The sequence below is a fragment of the Leuciscus leuciscus genome, assembly GCF_965113295.1.
Source record: "Leuciscus leuciscus genome assembly, chromosome: 2".
Taxonomy (NCBI): Eukaryota; Metazoa; Chordata; class Actinopteri; order Cypriniformes; family Leuciscidae; genus Leuciscus; species Leuciscus leuciscus.
The window spans coordinates 52,775,788-52,793,098 of record NC_138726.1 but is presented as its reverse complement, the minus strand read 5'-3'; the positions used below and the strand labels follow the sequence as shown (position 1 = coordinate 52,793,098).

Here is a 17,311-nt window from a genome sequence, read left to right as displayed (position 1 = left end):
ATTGCCTTTCATGCAGTGTGTGATACAGCCGTTTGTGAAAGAATCAATTCTGAACTGTCGAAACGAGTCGTTAGTAATTCCAGCCTCACTTCCTGTTAAACCCCAGGTTTTTAATACATTTGCATAATGCCAGTCTACGGTCTTCATTGGCTTCCCGCAAACAAGGTCTACTTTAGTTTTAGTTGTAGCTGAGGATTGGAAAAGTTTGGTTCGTGTTGTCTACATGTCGGGACGCTGTTTTCTGCGCTGCAAAAGCAAATCTACTTTGCTGCACTTCGAATGGATGAGGACTCGCGCTGAAATTGATACGGTAAAACCGACAGCATCATTAATGTTCGTATCACTGTGTGTCAAGCACTGAGGAAGATCCAGAGCTGAAATTCAGATCTTTTGACACACACACTGCCAATCACTAAAGACTGGGACTTCTGACCAATCAGAGCAGAGTAGGCTCTCAGAATGAAGGGGTTTAGAGACTGAATCTTCGAACAAACCGTTTCTGTGATGCATGTAAATCTATTGCAGGAGACCTCCAAAACAAAATTAGGAGCCTTTAAGACAGAACAACTTTAATATACACAGGTTCTAATCAACAGCAATATTTAACTAATGATGCACCGATCTTTATCTGCCACAAATTTCAAGATCGCGCACCACTAATATTAAATGAAAAATTCTAGGTATTTTAAGATTTCATAATCTTTTCCAGGCCTAAAAAAAACTATTAAAAAATGTCCTTAAATATTGTCCAAACTGAGGAATTGGTCAATATTTGGCATCTTGGAATCATTTCAGCTGATTAAAAAAAGTAGTTATTTCCTAAATTTACAGACAACCTTGGCAATGGAAGAATCACATTTTCGACTTTCAAATATTTACATACATTATAGACATTATGCTTGGATTTTAAGTAAACGTTGTAAAATAAAATAAAAAATAAAGTGTTACATTATAGCAAAAATTTTTATGAGCCATTGAACTTCTCATTAGTTCTCATATGGTTTGTTGTGTGTTTACCTCAGTGAGGGACTGCTGCGGCTGTTCTTCAGCCCCATATTGTTGCGAAGAGCGCTCTGGTTCTTGAGGGCCTCGTCCCAGACGCCCATCCCTCCTCCCGAGGGGCTTCCACCACCACCCACCTTTCCATCCAAAGACCCAGATGCTCCCCACAACGAAGAGGAGTCACTCCACTGCAGAGCGAGACATTCATAATGCATTCATTTTGATTTTCAGGACTGCACACCTGTGATGTTTGCATGTGTGTGTCGTACCCTCTGCTGTTGCTGGACTCTATGCTGCTGTTTGTGCATTCTCTCCGCCTCCGGCTGGATGTCCAGGAGGTTGTGGGGTTTGGTCTGCTTTCCCAGCCCAGGGATGGGTCCTCCGTTCCAGCCCGACCCGGAGCCCGAGGCACCCTGACGCGGAGCCTGCTGGAGCAGCTTCATTAGCAAATCCTGCTGCTGCTGCTGCTGCTGCTGCTCGGAAAAACAGAAACAGCGATATGAAAAAAGAAGAGAGAGTATGATAGAGACCAAAACAAAATTAAATGTACACTACTGTTCAAACGAGTTTTTTGAAAGAAGTCTCTTATCTTTACTAAGGCTGCATTTATTTGATTAAAAGTACAGCAAAAGCTAGCTTGGGTTTCCTCATGCTGCCTTGCGCGCAGCGCGATTTTATTCACGCTGCTAGGCAGCCTGGATTCCATGGACCAGATTTTCGCCTCAGCGAGGGGACCAATCACAGAACGGGGAGGGAGCAGCAAGACGATGACGATGTCTATGCGACACACCGAAGCAGTTTGTTTATATCTATGGATCTAACATGGCATCAGACACGAAGTTACCTTTCGATGCAGCCTTAGATAGTGTTCCAAGTAGTTTAGAACGCAAGTTTATTTCGTCTTCTTCCTCGTCAAATTTCTGTCGCTCTACATACATCATCTGGTATGATTGAAACGATTGGCTATGAGCTACGTACAGGCGCATTTGATAGACATTCGTAGCGCCCAATAAACAGCTCTGGGCATTCGTAAACCACGCCTCAAATACGAGAAAATGAACATGTGGTTCCCAGACCACGTCTCGATGAGAAAGAGGTCTGACGTTAGCCAGGTTAAGCAAAAGCAGTAATATTGTGAAATATTATTATTACAATAAAATTACAAAAATACAAACTGTTTTCTATTTGAATACATTTCAAAATGTATTTTTTTCCTGTAAAATTTCAATATCATTACTCCAGTCTTCAGTGTCACATGATCCTTCCGGAATCATTCTAATATGCTGATTGGATGCTCATGAAACATCTCTGATTATTCCCAATGTTGAAAACTGTTGTGCGGCTTAATATTTTTGTGTGAAAACCATGATATAAATATTTTAAGGATTTTTTGATGAATAGAAAGCTCAAAAGAACAGCATTTATTTGAAATGTATGTATATGTATGTATGTATGTATATATATATATATAAAACAAATGTAAAAGTTTTTAATGCATCCTTGGTAAATAAAAGTAATAATTTCTTTTAAAATAATCAACTTTAATTTTGAACGGTAATGTATTTGAGGTTATTTTAATATAACACTATCACACCTGCTTGCGCCTATAAAGATCCTCCTCCTCTCTCCTTTTCTGCTCTTCTCGTCTTTTTTCATCCCTCCGTTTCCTTTCCTCTTCCTCACGCTTGGCCCTGAGTTCAGCTTCTCTTCTCTCATGTAGCTGAGACACAACAAACAGGAGAGTTTTGAGTTCAGTGCATTTCCTCAGATCACCAGCAGAGGCCATCAGTGTCAACTCTTACCTTCTGAAGCTGTTCTAGAATTGGACCCTGAGTTGAAGAATTCATTAAGTCCCATAGACTGGCCTCACCGCCTGCTCACAGAAAAGAGAGAGAGGGCGAAAGAATGTTTGTTTATTTTCCGGATGCGAGTGTGTGAGGAAAAAACAAAGGGTGATTCTGAAAGCGCCCCCTTTATGCTTTTTCACATATTACTTTCATGCAGTGTGTAAGACAGCTGTTTGTGAATTTAAAAGGTCTGCAAAATTTTAAAGTGCATGACAAATAAAGTTATTTTAATTATAAGTTGCTGCACTCACGCGGGAATTTAAATGGAAAAAGCGACACCATCGTTAATGTTCATATCACTGTGTATCAAGTGCTGAGGAAGATCTGCAGCTGATATTCAGATTCAGATCAATCACAACAGACTGGACCGTCTGGCCAATCAGAGCAGAGTAGGCTCATGGAAAGGAGGGGTTTAGAGACTGAATATTCAAAGAAAACGTTTTAAGACTCTTTAAGACACGAGGTAATGTGCAACATATATTTTGAGAAAATTTGTGTTTTTGACCTTGGATGCATGTAAACCTACTGTAGGAGACCTCGAAAACAAAATTAGGAACCTTTAAAATAGCATAACGGGCACTTCTTGTGTGTGTGTGTGTGTGTGTGTGTGTGTGTGTACCTGCTGGCTGTGAGGCTGAGGTATGCATGTCCCACATGGACCCTGTATCTGGCACTGACATCGACCTGTTTAACGAAGGCATCATACCCTGCTCTCCACACCTACACATAAAAAATAAAAAAAGCAGTATTAAACATATGAAATGTACATAGTGGCACTGTAAAAAGACATAAAAACTCAATCAATCACCTGTTGATGAGCTGAAACAGCTGCTGCTGTTGCTGCTGGTAAAGAGCCGTGGCAGCTGCTAATTCCTGCTGCTTCTTCAGCCGCTCCTGATCCATATTTCCCTGATACACACAGAAAGGTCAATAACACACATTAACCCATGCCAGAGAGATCAGATACATGCATTTATTAATGAGAGAGACTCTTAAGAGACATGCGTGAACACACACAGGGTATTTGCCGATTTAAGGAAATCATGTTAGACATCAAGACTTTAATGCAAGTTTTAAAAAGAATCAAAACCAATATAAAACACCCTGCACACAATCCACGTGAACACAATTACAAATGTACACAAGTCACACACTTGCAAACAAGCTTATCACCACTAGACCTTAAAATAAGAACTAACGAACCAGAAAAACTTAACCCAGAATGCAAATAACCCCATGTAACACAACTCCCCGACATTCACCCCTCCACCCAGAGACTCACGATTGCCCCCCGGGGTGGTTGAGGGCGAAGATGGGCTTGATTCCTCACCAGGAGGGGCGGAGGGGAGGGGCCGGGGGCAAAAGGCACACGCCCCCACATCTTAATGACTTCCCCCAGCGGCTGAAATCCCTCATCACAACCACGTTTAACAAGCAGGTTCATGGCGAAATACCCCGCCTGAAACCATTCACACATTTCCACTGTACTGAACGGACCTGAGAGAGACAGAACAGACAAAAGAGACGGTATTATAATCAAAGTACTGCTCCATATGCATGAGTTGACCTCCTATGAGAGAGAGTGCGTGCGTACCCTGAATCTCTCCTTGCGGGTCTTTGTAAAACCATTTCATGGCAGAGTCATGGGAGAGAGGAAGAGCAGAGGCTGTGTTTCTGCTCTCCTGAAGAGTCTGGGTGAAACACTCTTCCTCTAGAGATGTATCCTGCAGCGCTGCCACCATCTTCTCTGCCTCCTACACACATAAATCTCCATCAAAAACTTTTTTGCTATAATGCAAGTGTGCTATAAACAATGTAATTTATCTAAATATGGGACGTATTCTACACATTTTGTGCATTTGGTCTATTTTATAGTGTTAATCCAGGTTTCTATATTCATTTAGCTTTACATGCCCATTTTCTCTCTGACTAATATTTGCAAATAACCATGTTGTGAAAATAACCCTCTCGTATGTGAAATGGTTAAAGGTGCAGTATGTAATATTGACAGCTAGTGGTTGAAATAGGAACTGCAGTCCAAATTTAAAATATTGGAGAGAGTTGCTTCTCAACCAGACTCGAATCTACACTCACACGGGTTGCCAGATTGAGGACACACAACAGGAACGAGCGCAATTAACAATGAAACCCGACGAGTCTTGCACTATAAGCTGATCGGCAAATGTATACGTTTGCAATATTTTTATTGCTGAGACTTTTTGGGTCGGGTAGAATCTGCGATCTCACACCCAGTTTGTTTACTGGATTTCACTGCTGTGTTTGCCGTCAACTGGCAAACCGGTGTGTCCAAATACTATTGGGTAAATTGGCAGGGGGGCGGGATCACAGAGACCAAAACAAAAAACTGAAATTCCGACACAGAACGGACATTTCAAAGTAGAATAACTGGATTTAGCATTGCTTTACTTAGAAACAAGTATTTGAACTTAAATCTCTGCAAACATATTATGGTATTTTTATGCTTAATGACCTTTTAGCAATTAAATTCTGTTAAATTTAATATTATCTGATCTGAAACTAATTTTCTGTGGTACCTGTTGCAGGTGCTTCATGCCCTCGTCATCCTCAATATCACCCCCCGGCGGTGGGAGGTCAGTAGCAGCAGAGGACGAAGAGGGAGGCGATGAAGGCAGACTGGAGGAGGCACTGGGGCTCAAATCTAACATGGCCTCTGATAACACTACAAAAAAGACAACACAAAATTTTGTGTCACCCATTCATACAGCTGTAGGATAATCAATTTAAAAAAGGCGTAGTTTTTACCTTCACTTGGTAATTTGTTGGGAATGGAGGGGACAGGCTGAGGCTCCTCCAGGCCAGAGGGGGCAGCAGAGGGCAAAGCCTCAGGGACAGGAGCAGGAAGAGAGGGAGGGAGAGAAGGAGGAGGGGAAGGAGAAACCGCTTTCACTTCAGTTTCAGTCACTGGAGTGAAGTCAATGACATCTGTGGAAACCAAGGTAGATATACTTATTTAAAATCGTGAATTAATTAATTAAGTACAAATTCAGTCTGTTCTTCACACAAAGCAATGATTTTCATTTTTATAAGAACTGTTCTTCAAGCATTTATTTCCCCCCCAATTTCTGTTCCCACCTTTCTCGCTTTTCACAGCACCAGTGCCGTTGTTCTTCTCTAGATTAGCACAGTCCTCTTCCTCATCCTCCAACCCCTGGAACTCAAACTCCTCTTCTAGAATGGGGTCTTTCGGACCCTTCTAAGACAACAGAAGAGCAGAACAATGTAAAGAAGAGAAAACCATAGATCAGTCAAGTCAAGTTTTATTTACAGAACACAAGTTTAACACAACCTTAGTTTATCTAAAAGTGCTTTACAATACAATAAAATAAATCAATAACAATAAAATAAAGAGAAAAGAAGTCGAAAAAAAAACAGAAATGGAGATAAAAAATTCAATGTATATACATACATACATACAGTATATACCAACTAATTTAAAACACATACACCGCATCACTCAAACGCAAGAGAGTAAAAATAGGTCTTTAAACTGGATTTAAAAGCATCCAGTGTTGGAGAGGCCCTGATATTTAAAGGTAAACTGTTCCAGAGCTTTGGGGCGACTACAGAGAACGCTCAATCACCTTTTGATTTACAACGAGAAGAGGGACGGATAAAAGTAACCGATCACAAGATCTTAGTGTCCTAAGCTGTGTTTACACTTGGTATAAACATACGATCACCATGATCCGATCAAGCAGATCGGATCATAAGCCAATCAGGACACGGTGCGTTTACACCTGTCCACATCAAGTGGCTTCTGTATCTGGATAACAAATCGGATCTTACAAGACAGCATGTACCCTACTTGTAAAGTATGGAGTAAAAGATTGGGTTATGCTTTATTTTAAGGTGTCCATATTATAGTGTAATTATACAATTTATTACATGTACTTACTTGTAGGGTTAGGGTTAGGACTGGGGCTTGATTTAGGGTTAGTTGCATGTAATTATGCATTATTTATAGTTATTACTACAGTAACTATGTACCGTGTGTAACAAGGACACTGTAAAATAAAGTGTTACCAATTATTGTTAAAGTAGGCATTTGGATTTATATAATATGACTGTATAACCGTTATTTTGAGTTTTAAGCCATGAATTTCTGTGCATTGTTAGAAAGTTGCTGATTTCTCACATCGGGTTAAACGTTTACACTTTTTAGTTGTCTGTTAAATGGGCAAAGTGTAATTGTGTGGTTTGTGTGTGTTCATTTTCAGGTCAAGTGATTTTACCAAGTCAGGCAACGTTCCTGGATCAACATATTTTTGTTGATCCTGGAACAACATTCCTGTCTGAAGATGTAGTCCTAACCTTATCCCTATCCCTAAAACCAGAGGGGAATGATAGTTGAATAACACTGATGTAGAAGCACCTAACCCTGGTTTTAAGCCTAAACTTGTCCCTCAGATCAGATGTGATTCTGATTTGAATCTGGTTTATTGGAATGTTGTTCCAGGATCAAGAAAGATGTTCATCCAGAAACATGTTGCACTTGGTAAAATCACGTTCAGCGTTCATAAAGTGCCCTCTAGTGACCAACTGACCAATACTGCCATTTACAAGCCTTTATTTATGGCCTGGGTGACTAATTGGAGATTAAACTTTCTTTAGGATTTTTAATGTACACCATTCAAAAGTTTACCCAGATAGCAAATTACATCTGGCCCAGTTGTGGCCCACATCTGCCACATTCTTCTGGCCCATATACCGTATGGAATCAGGACACCTTTACACCTGTCCACATCAAGTGGCTTCTACATCTGGATAACAGATCGGATCTCGCATTCCCGCAGAAAAAAAAGAAAAGAAAAAAAGGATGGCTCTGGTGCAAAGTCGACCTGAAGTGGTGGGTTTTCTTTTAAAAACAGTTTTCAGTCGGGGGACATTCGCAAAATGAGGATGAAGAGGCTGCAAGTGCTAATAATGTGTATTGATGCCGTAATGGAAACGGTACAGAGAAACAAATGGGTCCGAGAACGTTGCCAGCGGTGGTGGGAAAAATGCGCGTTCTTTACAAAAAATGTATGGTTCTGCTTCAACTTTCGGGTACAAAGGCAAACATTTCAGTATATTTGCGATGTACTTCACACTCGACTATCACAAAACCACACAGCTCTCAGTTCCGGAGAGAGGAGGGGGAATGATGACAGTGGGCGGGGTTTTGTGTGACGTCCACCTGTGAATGCAGACACGATGGCTGGATTGCGTTTACATTACACTGAGATCCAATCACAATGTGTCCTCGACTACCTCCGAACCTGGACACGCTGCACAAGCGTGTTTACACTTGTAAATACAGGTCGCATGTTAATGCCAAGTGTAAACGCAGCCCTACAGGCTGTGTATGGCCTAATACGTCATTAGAGACTAGATCTTAAGGGCTCACCTTAATACACATAAACGCTCCGGAAGAATCAAAGGTTCCCATTTCTCCATCTTCCTCATCAGTGCACCACTCTGGCAGACCATCTCGCTCATCTTCTGCTCCATCGCTGCCTGTTCTCCTTCTGCCTCCCTCATTCCCTCCATCCCGGAAGTCGAAGTCAAACTTCCTGCGGCGAAGTGGTTCACCTGGACCAGTGTGTTCCCGCCAACCAGCCGAGCGAGGACCACCATCTAGGAAAGAGAAGTTTTGGGTCTGTACTTTTTTTTAAATGTTTTTTGTTGTTGTTGAAAAATATTACTCTCATTCTGCATCGAGTTTGCAGTAAAAATAGGCTTTTATTCTCATAAATTGTCGTACTTTGACGCTGTGCTAAGCTAAAACCGGTTAGCATTTTAGTCTCCTCTAAATAAAATCACATGGTGTGGTCTTAAAAATCTCTGATCAGTTTTGTTTATCAGTATCAGGGGGCAAATAAGTGTAATGGCTTCTTTTGTATGCAATGGTGTGATTCATCTGCTAAAAAAATAAAGATGAATTTGACAGCATTATTTTGTCAAGATTTCTTTAGATATCGCTTGAAAAACCTGATAGTGACATCCCTAATTGTGAAATATTATTACATCTTAAAACAACTTTTTCCCTTTATTGTTAATTTAATGCATTCTTGCTTAATAAAAGCATTAATTTCTTAAAAAAAAAAAACTGACTGAGATTGAGACGGCCGTACTAAAGGCCGTCTCAATCTCAAAATCCTTCCAGTGCACTGAAACATTAAAAAGTCCCACAATGCACCGTGAAAACCAGGGAGCGTCGATGCTCACGTTGTGTTCCCTTAAGGCGAGACACTACAGGTGAATAGGGTAAAAAATTTAACTAGCAGATATCACCATGAAACTTTCCCAGTTGATTACCTACATTAAGATGAGAAAAAAATGTATTACAAGTTTTCTGTAATTTAATGTTTAAATATGCAAATTAGGCAATATCTAATTAAATATGCGCTAATTTGCATATATAAAAAAAAACGAAATCTGAGTATTGGATAAAGCCAGGTTAAAAATGATTTTTTCATTGTGTTCACATATTAGATGGGGAAAAAATTACAGAGGGATTTATGGATATCTACTTTTGTTATCCTGTAAATCAGAAAATACTGTCAATAGCCTTAAAAAAATGATTTTCTCCATGTTTTTTGGAATAAAATGTTATATAAATCAGGCTAGGAATAATGTATTTACAAATCCCTCTGTAAATGTCTTCATAATATAACTAGGTACAAGACTGGAGAGTTTGGTGTATAGAGGTGCTACTGAAGTGGAGATTTCGGACTTGGGAGTATGAGAAAAAAGTCATTTTGAGAAAACGGGCTTTAAAGATTTATCATCAGCCAAAGAGATTGCGCATTCAGTCCTTTTACTTTCACGATTGGTTGCTGATAAAAAGGAAATAACCATATTTGGATCCGACAGGATTGTACAGGAGAGAGAGAGAGCTTCCTGACGGTGCGTGTGATGACAGGCTGCCGGCAGCGATCGCGGAGCAGCGGGAGGATTAAGAACGCCAACTTTTGTTGAATTTATGAGAAATCTACAGACGCAAACAGACAAAGTGTAATAAAATAAAGACCTAAATGTGTATTTCGGACTTTTTTTTCACCACAAGATTGAAAGAAGACATGTTATCGAAGACAAATATCCCATGTTTTTGCCTGCCGTGTCTCGCCTTACCAGAAGTTCTAAGGCACGAAATTATATTTCAGCATAAACATACATCACTAGACAGGTACTGAACAATCTAGATGCATTTATAATTAATTTACAGCTAAAAGTTGAAAAAAAGTAAGAATCAAAGCATTTATCATAATGTACTTTAAATAACATTAGAAACATAAATGTCCGAAAAATATCAGTTCTGCTGTTGTTCATAAATACGTTGTCATGTTACTATCAGTGTCCCGATGTGTAGTGAGCAAAGGTCCTTACCAGTGCCCGAATCAGGCACGATATACTGATTCACGACCTAGGAAGCTGATTGAGACACACCTCAAGTTTTAACTAGGGGCGTTCCAATGTCAAATAAAGTTAGTAAATAATTAGTAAAAAATAATCTTTATGGTGAACCATTTCCTTTTAATGCCAAGTGCAAATGTGTGATGCGTACTGTGTTACCTTCTCTTCGTACGCCAGTGATTCTCCAGCTGCCACCAGCCTCTGCCGCTTCCTCCTCCTCCTGTTCCTCTCTCAGTGTGCGCCAGTTGTCGCTATCAGAGCGCATGAACTCCTTTCTGCCAACTGGAGCTACTTCCTCAAAACCCAAACGCACACCGTCCCTCCGCAGAGGTTTCTCAAAACGCCGCTCACTTCTGCAGAAAGAAAAGAGAGAGAGAGCTTATCAAGACGGCTTATGATTCGCTTCAGTAGGCCTCGTAATCTAGATTGTGTGCGGATAAAATTAAAAGGATTTTTATATCTATCGAGATGAGAGCTCAATAAAACTGAGATCACAATAACGGGAATACTACAAAAAATATAATATAAAAATATAAATAATTGGTTTTAAAATTACTTAAAAAAATGATAGGGAAAGTAAATAATTTATAATAATGTAAAAAAAATATATAATAAATAAAAAAAAAAGTAAAAAAAATGGTGGGAAATTAAATAATTTATAATAATGTAAAAAAAATAAAAAAATAGAAAAAAATAATAAAAAAAACAAATATATATATATTTTTTTTTTAAAACAACACAAAACAAAAATGGTAGGGAAATTAATAGGGGTGTAACGATACGCGTATTCGTATCGAACCGTTCGGTACGAGGCTTTCGGTTCGGTTTTCGGTACGCATTACATACCGAACGGTTCGTTGGACCATTTTTTTCTGCCGACCAAAATTTCGTTATTTCAAATGAAGGCGTGTCGCGGGTGGCAAGCACGCTCACAGAGGCTGGCGCGACCACAACATCAACTGGCAAATGCAATGTAAGGAACGAAACTGAGCTACTCTTATTGTGTTTGTGTGGACCCTTTATCAGTTTTGACCTGTGAAGCGGGACTCGCGAGCCCTATGCGCGAGCCTGATCAAGCAACACCACACAGCGCTAAGAGATCCAGACCAGTAAAGAAAGCCTTTGAATTTCAAATGCTTTTTGAATTCGCCACAGAAGTAATAACATCGCTGCGAGATCTATTGAGAAATATGCACATTTCTCTGTTATTAACGGATCAAACATCGTGCCATGAATGAACTATCCAGTGTCCACAGATCAGCAACATTCACCGTGGAATGGATTTACTGTAGTAACACTCACTGCAAGGTATGGAAGATTGTCAGGAATAGTGGGCTATAATGCTTTCAAGTAACATTACGTCTGTTTTATTTTGACATTATGAATACAATTGCTGCCCTCAAATGTTAATCTGATCTAAAATAAACCTGTTTATAACTAGCCTACTACTACAATATTACATTTCATTTTGTCCAAGGAGCTGTTTTGTTTTATATGCTCATAAGAAGAGTCAAGTATAGCTCCATTATTGCTCAGTAAAAAAAGCAGCAAAAAAATTAATAAATAAATAAAATCATACTTTATGATGTTAGTTTCATTAAATAAAATAATAAAAATTAAAAAATTAATTCAAGGAAATTTCTCTGGCATTTATTTATTTTTGCTGTAGCCTATGGAAAACGTACCGAACCGTGACACAAGTGTATCGTATCGAACCGAACCGTGAATTTTGTGAACCGTTACACCCCTAGAAATTAAATAATTTATAATAATGTAAAAAAAAAATATATATATATATATATATTTCAAAACAAAACAACACAAAAATGAGAATACCTGTCATCCCAGCTCTGGCTGCGATGGATCTCTCGAACGCTACGACCAAAACCACCCTCTACTTCCTCACCGCTTCTTTGGTAGAATCCGCCCTCTCCTCTTCCTCGACCTAAACACACGACATAAACTTCAGCATCTCCGCCGATACATGAATCATTTACACACACGTACACATAAATAGATCAGCTTGCCTCGACCGCCTCGCACGGTGCCTCTGCCTCGATTCACCCCAGCTGGGGCGGCTCCGCCCCCTTTACCCATGAGCCTCAGCACAGCCACACTGTTGACAGACATGGAGAAATTCCTCTGCAAAGAAAAAAAATACACAAGGAATGAAACCAGGACCTCACCAAAAACAACAAGATCAGTGTAGATAAAAATCAACCAAAGGAGTTTATGTTTAAATGTATGTATATATGTATATGTATCCTCAAATAAATTAACTATAGTGTCCTGCACCCACTAGTAATAATATATAAAAAATGATATCTGGTGTCTGAATAATTTTAGGTTTCACTGTGTGTGTGTGTGTGTGTGTGTGTGTGTGTGTGTGTGTGTGTGTGTGTACACAACTTCTGAAAAATGTGTCCGCCCCACCTCGGATTACTTTCACAGGATAGTGTGTGTGCTGCATGTCTAATCAGCCCGAAGCTCAAAACGCCAGACGTGTAAGTGTGCACTTCTCACCTGCTCCTCTTCAGTGAGAGCCAGCAGTGCCAGTGGCTGTTGAGGCTCATCCTGCAGAATAGTAGCAAACTCCTTATCCTGCATTTCTTCAGGGACCTGAAAACACACACACACACTAATGACTCAATCTACTGTTGCAAATGACTGACTGAAAATATCAGTAAATTCACACTAGCTGGACAGAGAAACATGAAAGGTTTGGACTGTGCTTATCGGAGTCAGGTTTAACCCTTCTCAAATATTTGGTACAGCACATTTTGAGCAAGTTCTCTTAAAAGTGCACTGCATCGAGGGAAGATCACATGAGTGAGCGACTGAATCAATTCACAAAAGGGCCTTTCCTTAAGGCTGTTTGAGTAGTGTACAGTACATTGCTGTTCAAATGTTTGGGGTGGGTATGTGTTTTTATGTTTTTGAAATAATTTTCTGATGCTCAACCAAGGCTGCATTTAAAAAAAATAAATAAAAAAAAAACGAATATTTTGAAATATTATTACATCTTAAAAGAACCGTTTACCATTTTAATAATTTCATTTTAATAATAAAAACATTTAAATAAATCCTGTGATGCAAAGCTGAATTTTCAGCATCATTACTCTTCAGTGTCACATGATCCTTCAGAAATCATTCTGATAAATGATTTGATGCTTATTGTGCTGATAAATATTTTTGTGGAATCCATGACAAATCCTTTTCTTAGAATCCATTTATGAACTGAAAGTTCAAAAGAACAGCATTTTTTTTAAATGGAAATCTTTTGTAACATTATGATTAGTGTTGCAAAATCGATCTACAATTGCATCTAACATAAAAATTTGCAAAAGTGTATTAATATTGTTATTTCCGTCCTAAGGAAATGTGACCATTAAGTTTGCACGACGGTAACATGGCTACGAACTAGTCAACTTTTAGTAACAATCAAATCAATTTGCCTAAATAGAGAAAAAAATTAATAAAATCAATATATTTTTCCACAATACTGGTTAGGGATGTTAGCGATTAATCGACGATCGATTTATTGTCAATAATACATTTAATTGATAAAACTCCCCAGGTTCATGCGCGTGCGTGCTGCTCAACCGCGAAACATGTAAAGCGAGCGTGCAGAGGTTATGTTTGGGATCATTTTACACCATCATGGCTTTAAGTTTGCGTGTGCATTTGCAGCCTTTTGTTTTGTGCAAATGTAAGTTGTAATATTGTGTTTATTTTGTGTAGGCCTATCTATATCTGATTTATCTCATATAGGATGCATTTGGTTAAGAATTAACAGCGCAAACGGCAGTGCACGACTAATAATGACTATGATTGGGACTGTCATATTACATAACATTATAAATAGAACAATATTGTAATAAAACATTGTGAATTATTTGGGTTTAGTTGCCGTGTTTCAGCGCGTTGCTCCAGGAAGAGCGCGTCCACAACACATTCTGACATGCACGCATCGGAGGCGGCGTTGGTGACACGTTGTATTAGTCGTTATAATTGATTATTAAATAAGTAATTTAATTAAATGATCAATCACATCGAAACATTTTACAATCCTTTATTTAGATTAAAATCCCTCTCATTCATTTGGTGAGGAACAGTGTTTTGAGCAGCATTTGCACACCCTGTCATGCTGTTGGCTATATGACACTGCAGCACACGCATGTTGCAGTATTAAGGCTAACGATTAATCGATCGTTAATTTAAACGACGATCGATCATGGGAATTTGTGAAAATTGACATCCCAACTACTGGTCCTACATAGAGACTTGAGAGGCTGGATTACTGAAACACTTTTCAAACACATTAAAAAGTATTTACATCAAATAAATATGCTTGGTCAGTGCACACTGGATATTTCTTCTGCAACAAAAACTATGGTAAATGATTATCCCGAGTCTCTACTGTCTATTTTTGTTGCAACAAAGCTCTGGCACTGCCGTTGCACATGGAAAACTCTATGACTTGTGTCAGTACTGGTAAGACATTTTTTGCATTTTTAAAGTCAACCAGTGGAAACATGTACTTGACACACTGTGTGTTAAACCTCAGGCCATGTGAACTCCACTAAAGACGTCCATTCAGACACAGAACAGGTTCAACAGCATACAAAAAAACCTTACAGAGCGATTTTTACAAACGTAAAAAATAAATGTCTAAAAAGGGGTTTTCCTGCATAGAAAATAGTTCAATTCCACAATTTTATTGCCAATCACAGACATATCTGTGGAACGTGTGAACGCAATGGCCAATCAGACGCGTTTAAGTTGGTCAGAATCCACTCAACAGTTCTCAAAACGACAGAGTTTTTGTTCAGCGAGAGTTCTGCACGCTCACAAATCCTTTCGTTATAACTAAGTTTAATAAAGTTTAAGCTTTGCCAATTTAAATATTCAAGCGTAAGAAGACGCCAAAGGGAACTCAATTCGTTATTTACGTGCTGTGCGGAAAGTTTTGCATGCTACACATCCGAAGCGCAGGCCCAGTAAGCCACGTCTTATTGTGCTTGAACGGATAAATTCACACAAAATTGTGTCAAAAAATGCCCGTCTCGGCAAGTATCCTAGTAAACAGTCAGTTGTGCCTTAAGTGAATGCAAACAGTAGAGAAAGACAACATGTGTAGGTCTCAAAGTGACATCAGCCTAATATTTCTGTTGCTGTCTGTGTTTTTAACGTTAATCAAACCAAGGACAAAGAAAAAACACTTTACTTATTCTTTACTTTATTCAATGACTCTACCTGAAAACTACCGTTTACTTCTTTTAATAAGGTTTTAAATTCATATTAGTCAGGTTAGTAGTTTTAGCTGTGGTATCGAAATTGGCATAGAGAATTATTAACTTTCACCAGTACCTAAAATTTTGGTGCCATAACTGCTTTATAACAGTTTCATGGCCAGTAAAAATTATTTATGGCCAGTACATACAGCGTAGACAGCTTGATTTATTATAATGGGAATTTTCGCAAGACTGCGGCTTTGTGTATCTCGCTTTGTAATTGACAGCTTCGGTGATGATTATAAGGGCATCGATCTTTGCTCGCTTTCTGTATATAATATATATTTTTCATGCTGCCAACTACACATTGCAATGCGTGATCCGCCACCACCGAAGACCATTTGTGACCCAGGAAATACCTTGCTAAATATCTAATAATGTCACTCTTATGGTGCATTATCATATCAAGCAAATGAAATCTACCAACATAAAAACTGTTCATCCGAAAATTGTGTGAGCAACTTATTCTGATTTCACTCAAATTACTTATTTTTTTTCTGTAAAAAAAAAAAAAAAAAAGGTTATTTAGCAAAATGTCCAGGCTGCTCTTTTCCATTCAATGGAAGTGAAGAGACCAGGGTCTGTCAAGCTCCAAAAAAGGCAATAATACAGCAGGATGGCATAAAAGTAGCCCATTAAAGTTGTAGTCACACTAGCAAAATTGGAATACATTGTGAAAACATTGACACACACACACACACATACTAAATCTCAGATTTTCATGGGTTACTAATGAAATAACTGGATTTTGCAAGTGAAAATTGACAGAACAGCAAATATGACCATACCTTGTGAGTTACATTCTAAATCAAAAAGTTGGGTGAAGAACAGACCTCAAATGAAAAAAATTATTGACTAAAAATCTTTACTTCCATATACCTGCAATGGTCACTGTCTACTTTCACTGTATGGAAAAGAACAAAGACATTTGGCTGGATAAATCCTAATAGAGTAAAAAAAAACATTGAGCATCATATAAACTTGTTTTAGAATTTGTTTTGGTATAAACTGACAAGGTTGTTAGTTGATTTAAATCGGCCAAGTACACATGAATACAATAACCTTAAAATATCTAATTATGAGCTGATGAAACTATTTTTGTGTAAAAAAAAAAAACCCCACCTTACTATAATATTCAGACTTGTCATGTCATGAGGTAAAGACGCAAGCACAATCATGGCTCACTGAATGCTGGGATATCACCTATGATTTAACACTATGCTAACAAAAACAAGATTTGTTTCAAGCATTTTCCCACCTTGTTGTCTTTGACATAAAGTGCTAGCATCTCCTCTCGGCCGTAACGGTACTCGGCCAACTTGTACTTTGGCATAGCAGGAGAGGCAGGAGGGGAAGACACACTGCCTCCACTGGAAAGTGCTCGAAGCCTGAGAAAGAGAGAGATAGAAATCAGATCAAAAGAGATTCAACAGCAACAATCTGGAAGCTTCATTGAGAAATGCTCCAGTCTTGGCTATCGTCCAAGGGCGGCCCTGACAATCCCGACTCTAAGTCCTGATTTATTTAGGATCTCTCACACCCATTTTCAACTGATATGGTGCTGAAGCTTGGACAGTGGAAACTGGTCAGTGTTTTCACTTTTAACAGGCGAATTGTGTCAAGTGACTACGTTATCACAACCACAAAGAGAGCAGCAGTTTTAAGAGTTGAGATAAAAAAAAATAATAAAAAAAATATGATTCAGAATCTTTTTTGCCATCATGAGCTGCA

The 17,311-nt window shown here is 38.8% G+C and overlaps 1 protein-coding gene across 5 annotated transcripts in view; it reads right to left on the bottom strand.

Moving 5' to 3' along the window:
- gigyf1a (GRB10 interacting GYF protein 1a) overlaps positions 1-17,311 on the bottom strand; it is a 37,446-nt gene that overhangs the window by 11,420 nt on the left and 8,715 nt on the right. For 2 of the 5 annotated variants that reach the window (XM_082147734.1, XM_082147735.1), the window contains exons 4-20: positions 16,839-16,968; positions 12,810-12,905; positions 12,314-12,428; positions 12,123-12,231; positions 10,446-10,639; positions 8,278-8,507; positions 5,964-6,084; positions 5,634-5,813; positions 5,405-5,550; positions 4,444-4,603; positions 4,132-4,346; positions 3,658-3,758; positions 3,469-3,569; positions 2,805-2,875; positions 2,597-2,722; positions 1,272-1,472; positions 1,018-1,190 (exon numbers count right to left, since the gene is read on the bottom strand). In XM_082147734.1, coding sequence (XP_082003860.1) covers positions 1,018-1,190; positions 1,272-1,472; positions 2,597-2,722; positions 2,805-2,875; positions 3,469-3,569; positions 3,658-3,758; positions 4,132-4,346; positions 4,444-4,603; positions 5,405-5,550; positions 5,634-5,813; positions 5,964-6,084; positions 8,278-8,507; positions 10,446-10,639; positions 12,123-12,231; positions 12,314-12,428; positions 12,810-12,905; positions 16,839-16,968 — 2,469 coding nt within the window. The remainder of the gene's footprint in view (positions 1-1,017; positions 1,191-1,271; positions 1,473-2,596; positions 2,723-2,804; positions 2,876-3,468; positions 3,570-3,657; positions 3,759-4,131; positions 4,347-4,443; positions 4,604-5,404; positions 5,551-5,633; positions 5,814-5,963; positions 6,085-8,277; positions 8,508-10,445; positions 10,640-12,122; positions 12,232-12,313; positions 12,429-12,809; positions 12,906-16,838; positions 16,969-17,311) is intronic. The other 3 variants (XM_082147736.1, XM_082147737.1, XM_082147738.1) reach the window with 3 other exon arrangements.